At 39.7% G+C, this 8,701-nt stretch overlaps 1 protein-coding gene across 2 annotated transcripts in view; it reads left to right on the forward strand.

Annotated features, from left to right (window-relative positions):
* Window positions 1-8,522, forward strand: part of PAK5 (p21 (RAC1) activated kinase 5) — a 308,182-nt gene extending 299,660 nt beyond the window's left edge. The window contains exons 8-10 of one of the 2 annotated variants that reach the window (XM_023217964.3): window positions 1,512-1,637; window positions 3,268-3,402; window positions 6,289-8,522. In XM_023217964.3, coding sequence (XP_023073732.1) covers window positions 1,512-1,637; window positions 3,268-3,402; window positions 6,289-6,444 — 417 coding nt within the window. In that variant the 3' untranslated portion in view covers window positions 6,445-8,522. The remainder of the gene's footprint in view (window positions 1-1,511; window positions 1,638-3,267; window positions 3,403-6,288) is intronic. The other variant, XM_023217965.2, reaches the window with a different exon arrangement.
* The last annotated feature ends 179 nt before the right edge of the window (window positions 8,523-8,701 follow it).

Here is an 8,701-nt window from a genome sequence, read left to right on the forward strand (position 1 = left end):
ATGCAACAATTTTGATTTTGAAAACCTATCATGGGCCAAGCACTATCGTGGGTCCTGAAGCTACAGAGATAGTTTTTTTTAAACTCTAACCAGGAAGACTTGGAGCGAGATGGAGAGAAGGGTCAAGGATGATTTTCATGGATAGATGTTGGTGGATGTTGGTGTCATTCACTAGAACAGGATTGATGGAAAAGGGGTCAGGTTTTGGAGCAGAGAGAGGGATGCTGAGTTTGGAAGTACTTGTGGTCATCCATATAGAAATACATACTAGTTGGAAATACAGGTTTTGAATGGAGGAGAGAGGTCTGACCTAAGCATAGAAAGAAAAAGAGTATCCAGTAAGACAATCTAAGAAGAGAAGATGTGAGAGAGGAAACCAGAACCCTAGGGAACCCTAATATTTAAGAGGCGGATGGCAGAGGTAGAGCCAGGGAAAAGAAAGGTTGAAAGAGGAAGTTCAGGGAGGTGTGAAGAGAATTAAGAGAGAATTCATACCTTGGAGACTGTACAATGGATTTTTAAAAATTTTTTAACTTCAAATGGTCATTCTGAACCATTGTTTCCTTTTGTGTTCTATTATCACCAACAACTCTAAGTGGCTCTTTGATATCTCTTTCATAAGGCTGTTTGAAGTTCAGACCAGGTCATCATGACTAGAAATTATGGCTTCCAGAAATAAACTGAATCCTGGTGATCTAGAATTCATAAACCAGCAGGGTGCCTAACTGTGCAGTATGTTCTTAAGAGTACATGAGCTCTGGGAAAGAAATTTCCAAGTCTTTTTTTCTCCTTGATGATATCTAAGGTAAATAACATGTATATACACTGAGCCCTTAGGATGACCACCTTAAACCCCTTACAACCAAGTGCTGACACCCAGTTTCTATGCCTGTGTTTCCACTTCCATTGATGTTCACCGTGGTAGCTTCAACTGTCATGGACAAAGGATCAAACCAAAAAGGGAAGGGGATCTAATACTAAAAGTGACATTTCCACATCCTGGATAAACAAAGGCCTTGCGATATTTCAAATATAGAAAAGAGATGGTTCTTTGATTTGCCTCATGGTACATAGAAATCTGAAAGTGCTCAACTCAAAGGAAACTAAATTTTATCAGTTTGTTCAAAATTCACATTGAGAATAGCAATTTACATATATGAAAGCATCATCTGTTATGTTAAACTTGTGGGCTTGGGATGTAACAAATTTGTTGTTTGTGCTGTATTTAATTCGTAAAGATTTTTGTTTTTGTTTCATCATTTTATAGAAGTAATGTAAGCAGTGGGAGTTTAGACATTTGGAAGTTGATCCTGGTGGGCCCAGGAGAAGTCTCTCCATTAAAATGGACCATGCCTTTCCAATAAAAGGGTCTGACAGTCCCTTCCCTATATGTCCAAGGCCTGTTGATGAGACTGCTTTGTTTTAAATTTGAAACTCTCTGTGTTTGTATTTTCATGTCTAGCAGACATTGTTTTAAAATTGCTAGTTTGTTGCATTCCTTTCCTTTTCAGATAAAGTTATCTGATTTTGGTTTCTGTGCTCAAGTTTCCAAAGAGGTGCCGAAGAGGAAATCATTGGTTGGCACTCCCTACTGGATGGCCCCTGAGGTGATTTCTAGGCTACCTTATGGGACAGAGGTAAGGGGGTCACAGTCATAGTCAGGAGTGGCAGGACTGGGACAGGCACAGGGTTCTGAGATAGTTGGTGACCACAGGAGATGGTGGCAATGACTTTTGACTCCACATTGGATCCCCACTCACTAGATGAGGCACAGATGTAAGCTGTGGCAGGAGGGAGCCTGGCCACCCCTGGGGTAGACCACTGCAGTATTTATCCAAGGGCTCTTTATTGCAGTCCTACAGTGGACACTGTGGGAAAGTCACTCCAACTCTGATCCCACTCTCAGTAGCAGGCACACACAAAGCAAGACAATGCAACTTGCAAAGTGGCTGGAGACATGCAGATGAGCAGGCATGAGGATTCAGAGGAAGGAAAGAGGATCAAAGAAAGTACAAAAAACAGAGGTGATATTTAAATGAGCAACTGTTTTCAATACAGTTTACATCTCACAGTGAAGGACCTACACAGTGTTTTCTTATAGGAAAAAAATAATATGTGACTCATAGTCAAAAACATGGCACAATTTCTGTTTCCACTGGAATGAAAATAATCACTCATAATCTTTTAAGGGGTAGGGCCTGGAAGTGTGAAAATGCAGGGTCAGAGGGAGTAGAGGAAGGGCCTTCTTGGGAGGTAATAGCGTGGGTGGAAGCTCAGAGGCACATAAGGCTACATATAGGTGGAAGCCAAGGGGTATGCTTCGGCTAGCCATAGGGTTTCCACACTTTGTGGTGTGGATGGTGATTCTGGGAGAAGAGAAGCATGAGAAGACATGGCAATGAGCTAAGGACATCAGCATAAGTTACGGCAGAATCTTTCTCTTTCTCTTGTTTGCTTGACCTTGGATGTGTCCTCAACTTGTTTTTCTCACTGTGGTCCTGAGAGATAAATTCTCAGTGAAAGTCACTGCAAGGGGTAATAATAGCAATACATTCATCAGATAAGAGATAGAAAGAGGCCCTAACGGGGAAGTGAGTGGAACTGGGAGTTTATAGCACAGTGATGACTCCTCATTGTCCTGACTTCCCATTCTTTACTAATTGCTTGTCATCTCTTCCTTTTCTTTTCTCCAATCCCTGAAAATGCTTTTGTAAAGCGAAGTTTTGTGCATGCTGTTTTGAAATGATAATAAAAGGTAGGGGGAGGAAATCCCCAAGTAGGGGAGAAAAGAACTATTTTTAAATCTAATTAAAAAAAGAATCAGAATATATTCTGCTTCCTGCAAGGTAGCCCTTTGCAGTTTGTTACAAATATGTCAAAACTTTCTTATTTGTTTATGGTTTAAATACGACCTTCTTCTCCATTTTCATAGCATTAACCTGGAAGATTTTCTCATCTGCCCTAATAGACAGTTAACTACTAAAGTTTACAGAGTAAAAATTAAAGTGCTAAACTTTAGAATATTAAGATATTCATTTATGTCTGAAGGGTGGAACCCTCACTGAAGTTGTCCATAAAAGGCAAAGATTGTTAGCAAAAACCCAGTTACCCAGCCGTTTAGCCTATAAACCTGTATTGTAAATGTTGAGAGGTTACAAATACCATATTCATTTGTGAATGAGTATGAACCTCTTGGGTTCTGTGGATGCACTTGACATTTCAGAATGTTCTCCTTGCCCGAGATAACCAGTGGGATGTGCCCAACAGGTGGACATCTGGTCCCTTGGGATCATGGTGATAGAAATGATCGATGGTGAGCCCCCCTACTTCAATGAGCCTCCCCTCCAGGCGATGCGGAGGATCCGGGACAGTTTACCTCCAAGAGTGAAGGACCTACACAAGGTGAGAAGCAGCAGCTATTGCTGAAGTGCAGAATGGTTTTTGGATTTTTCCATCTCTCTCTGGTTTTTAAGACTGACTTATCACATCCATCAGGGAGATCCTGGTTTATGGGCATGGGCTTTGGAACTAGTCACTTAGGTTTGAATCTCTGTTCTTCTATTCTTTTACTGGGCAAGTGACTCAGCCTTTCCTACCCCAAAGTTCTTCATCTATAAAATGGGTTACAATTGTCCTCTATCCCAAAGGGTTGGTTTGAAGAGTAAATCAGGTGCTCTATGCCATGATCATTCATTCAGCATCTATTACATGCTGGGGATATCTAATAGCTTGGGACGTCAGCGTGCATGACCCCAGATTTTCTGACTCTGTAGACTCTGCATTCTAGTTAGGGAAACAGATAATAAACCACAAACAAACAAATACAATAATTTCAGAGTGTGGTACATACTATGAAAGAAAAACATACTGTGATGTGATGGAGTGTGCAGAAGGGATTGAAAGCTGGTTGTGTGAGTCTGTTTTTACACTACTATAAAGAAATACCCAAGACTGAGTAATTTACAAATAAAAGAGGTTTAATTGACTCGCAGTTCCACATGGCTGGAGAGGCCTCAAGATACTTACAATCATGGCAGAAGGCGAAGGGAAAGCAAGGCATGTCTTACATAGTGGCAGGGGAGAGAGAGAGAGCACAGGGGAAATGCCAGACACTTATAAAACTATCAGCTCTCATGAGTATTCCCTCACTATCTTGAGAATAGCATGGGGGAAACTGCCCCCATGACCCAATTACCTTCTACCAAGTCCCTACCTTGACATGTGAGGATTACAGTTTGAGATGAGATTTGGGTGGGGACACAGAGCCAAACCATATCACTGATTTAAGCTGAAGAGGGAAGGAAGCCATTTCTAGGGAGGGATCAACAGAGCTGGGACCTGAATAGGAAGAAAGTACAAGCCATGCAAAGATCTTGGAGAAAAAGGTCCCAGGCAGGGGGAGCATCAAGTGGAAAGGCCTTAAGCCAAGAAAGAAGGCCTATATTGCAGAGCAAAAAGGTAGGCCTTGCTGGAGAGATGGGCAGGAGCTAGATTGTACAGGGCAATGAAGGTCATGGTTAATATAATGCTTGTAAGAGATTGAGTGGAGTCTTTCCTGTTTTCCAAGGATTGCCAGTTAGGTCGAGCTCAGAAAATAATGATGCTTCATCCAAGAATCACCACTGTAGGAGCTGCCAGATTTCCGCAGGACTTGCTCAGAGGATCAGTTCTGTAGGACTACTACTATAAACACTGGCCCCATACACACCTCTCCTCCTGTCTATTTTATGACAATAAAAGAGAGTGTGTGGCTGCCTTTTGGAGGAGAATTGTTTGCAATGGTAATATCTCCTCCTTCCTCACCCCTAAATCTTAGGGAAGAGCCCCAGTAGAATCACTTATATAGGTTGTGTGGACCTACAAAAACATAAAACAACAACAAAAAAGAGATTGAAATTTTTACTGGATTGGACTAAGTTTAAATAATGAAAAGTGGCTGGGCGTGGTGGCTCACGCCTGCAGTCCCAGCACTTTGGGAGGCCAAGGTGAGCGGATCATGAGGTCAGGAGATCGAGACCATCTGGCTAATACGGTGAAACCCCGTCTCTACTAAGAATACAAAAAATTAGCCGGGTGTGGTGGTGGGCGCCTATAGTCCCAGCTACTCAGGAGGCTGAGGCAGGAGAATAGTGTGAACCTGGGAGGCAGAACTTGCAGTGAGCCAAGATTGTGCCACTGCACTCTAGCCTGGGTGACAGAGTGAGACTATGCCTCAAAAAAAAAAAAAAAAAATTGACTAAAAATATATCATATGAAAATAGTCTCATACCCAATGAGATGAGTGCCAATGTTCTTCAAAACCATGTACAAGAATAACTTTAATCCTAATGGTTTCAAAAAACTGGAAACCAGCCCAAGGTTGTTTCCCAAATGCATAAATAATGTGTGGTATAATTGGACAATGAATACTACACAGCAATGTAAAAGATATAACTTTTGCCATACATTGGGGATGAATCTCACAGATACAACGCTGAGTGAAAGAAGCCAGACGGAGAAGAAATCAAATATATGACTCCATTTTGATAAAGTACAAAAGTAAACAAAACAAAGTTATGCTATTAGAAATTAAAATAATGACTGTATCTTGATAGGAGTGGAAAGTAAATAGGGGTAAATGTATGTAAAAAATCCACTGAGCCATATGCTTAGTATTTGTGCAGAGGAACTTGAGCATGCTGGCACATGCTTGTACTCCCAGCTACTCAGGAGGCTGAGGTGGGAGGATCACTTGAGCACAGGAGTTTGAGCCTGGGCAACATAGTGAGCCCTCATCTCTACATACATACATAATGTAAGATATAGCTTTAAAAAGTAAATTACAAGACCTTTACAGAACAATAATGAGATGTATTAGATATCCTTACAAGAGCTTGTTTCTCTTAAAGAAAGGGACTCCACAGAGCCTGTGTGGTTGCAGTTGTTAGAAAAATAAAACGGCTTCCTGTTTTTACTATGCTTCATCAAGCATGTGTGACCAGCACCTGCACATACTAACCATTTTGTAATAGCTGCTCTTATCAGTGTGATTGCCACTGTTATTGTATTTAGTAAATAAGTTTTCATTCTTAGTTGATCTGTCATTTACACCTATTATTTCAAACTTGAAAAAGGTAAGGAAAAAGTGGAATTTTAAAGGCAAGACCTGCTTTCGCTTTCATAACCTCTTTCTCCTTAAGATAACTTTCTGGAATTGAAGTTGTTGATAGGATGAATGGGGAAAACATTTTGGGGACTGGGTTAGGTGTCTGTGTTAGTCCTCAGATTGGTATCTGTGTGTTTCCACAGGTTTCTTCAGTGCTCCGGGGATTCCTAGACCTGATGTTGGTGAGGGAGCCCTCTCAGAGAGCAACGGCCCAGGAACTCCTCGGACATCCATTCTTAAAACTAGCAGGTCCACCATCTTGCATCGTCCCCCTCATGAGACAATACAGGCATCACTGAGCAGAGGATTCGTGTAGGTGGCAAAGCTAGATGAGGACATGAGAATAATTCAGGAGAACAAAAGGAAACACAGAACATGCAAAAGGCCTGTGCATTCTAGACCAGCCAATTGGTGGGACAGTGTGATGACCGGCAGGGTTCGACAGACCAGGGCATCTTCTTGTGTCTTAAATAGGCATCTCTCCACTGACAGCTGGCGTGGTCATTTGGAGCATGGCTTTAATAAGTCATTAATACATTTTTCAGCCCTTCATCCAGCAAATCAGAAGGACTCAGTACAAACTCCGTTATGATATATCCTAGCCACATGCAGGGTAACATGTAGGATTTTCTATATTGAAAGAATACTTTTCTGGCAAAAAAAAAAAAAAAAAAAAAAGAAAGGAAAACAAAAAGCACTTTTTTCTTAATGGTAGCAGTATAATGTATTTTGCAACGAATTTGTAATTTTTCTGTACGATAGTTTTGATAATTTATAGTACTTTGATGTCATGTAGTCATTGTATCAGTTGAAGTAATACTTGTTTACTAGCAGGAGTTTGAACAAAGCCTTTCCTACTTTTTTATCCCTTTAAGAGAACCAATGATTCTTTAGGAACTTTGAATACTGAATGACTCTCAATCACCGTCAGCTTTAGTAAAATATCTTTCTTATCCTAACAAGTGTCTTATTTGATGGAAGAAGAATTAAGAGTGATGGTGATAGTGTGCACGTTTCATTAATCCAACCAAAAATAATGAAATAAAATTTGAGCCACAGTATACCACTCCTTGGGATAAACCTAAATATTTTTAAAAATCACGTTTTCCATCAACGCCTCTAGTAGCAAACCATTTTTTGCACACCACAATGTTTCCCTCAGTGCCCTTTCTCAAATGGGTACAATGTTCCCTTGTGGCCGAATTTCCTTCCCAGGGAGCAATTTCAGTGCTAGGATCATTGGACTCAGTTCCCAAAATAGAATGTTTCAGTGAGACCATGAGAATTCCGGGCTCACAAAGGGAGAGGAGAGAACAGGGCAAGACGTTTGGTTTCGTTTGTCACCATTTTTAAAACTCTGTATGCTAGCACACCAAACTCTTGTCTGTATTTACCTTTGTACCACAGTATTAATCGCTATTGTTCATGTATCGTGCTGGAAGTCTGAATTGACTCTGGAGGACGAATTAGCAAGAGGGTATTTTACCAGGTATGATCTGACTTCAGTTGTGCCCATGTTATAATGTGTTTCCGACATAGGAGAGTCGTGCTGCTGTCTAGATCTTCTTGAATGTTGATAAAATGAATGACTACTACAATACATTTTGTGTTGCTTGTTGGATGAATTTGCATGTTAATTGTAGGCCAATATAGATTTGCCTTTAAAACTCTGGAAGAGCTACATAGTCATCATTAGTTTCTATTAATTATGCATCAGACAAAAGCCATTTGTTACCAAACTGGAAAAACAGAGGCTTTTCTTAACTATTTCATATACTGTAACAAATATGAATTTAAATTTGTGATAGCGCTCTGGTTGCTCTAAGCATAATTAAGAATTTTTGTAATTAATAGGTTGCTAATTATTTATTACTGCTAAAAAGGAAAAAAAGGCATAAAATGACCTTCTACTGATTAGATTTTCAGTTTTCCTTCAAACTGGAAATGCCTCCATAAATAGGATCTATGATTTGCTTCATAAAACACAGCAAATCAATGTTTTATGTAAAATATTAAAGTATTAATATAAATATGTGAGAATAAAAACAATCTAAATCCAGAAAATTGCAGTCCTAAATGTTCATGAGACAGATTGTATTAATTTAACCAGGACTATGTAGAAGTAGAAAGAAAAGAAAAAGAAAATCTTTTTTAAACCAGAACAAACATTAAAAACTATTGCAGAAAATAGTGGATTTTGGATTCCAAACATTTTCGACAGTGTAATGGAAATTTTTCTGTAATTTTCTTACCATCAGGTATTTTTTAAAGTTCATTGAGTTTACCAAAAGTTACTGTAGCTTAAAAGGTTTTGTGAGCACTAACTATTGGCAGAAACTGCATTTGCAAATAAAAATAAATGTTTGCCTTTTCCCCATTGTGTTATTGGAAACAGTGATTTCCCAAATTTATTTTCTTGGGTAACCAAGAATGATTTCTTTGTGATATCGGGGAGTGCAAATGAGTTGGTACAAAGTTGTATGTAACATTGTGATGACGTGACCTAAAGACAAATATATCCATCCCTAGAGATTGTAAAGAGTGTAAGATGGTGAT

This window comes from Piliocolobus tephrosceles, chromosome 20, assembly GCF_002776525.5.
Source record: "Piliocolobus tephrosceles isolate RC106 chromosome 20, ASM277652v3, whole genome shotgun sequence".
NCBI classification, from domain to species: Eukaryota; Metazoa; Chordata; class Mammalia; order Primates; family Cercopithecidae; genus Piliocolobus; species Piliocolobus tephrosceles.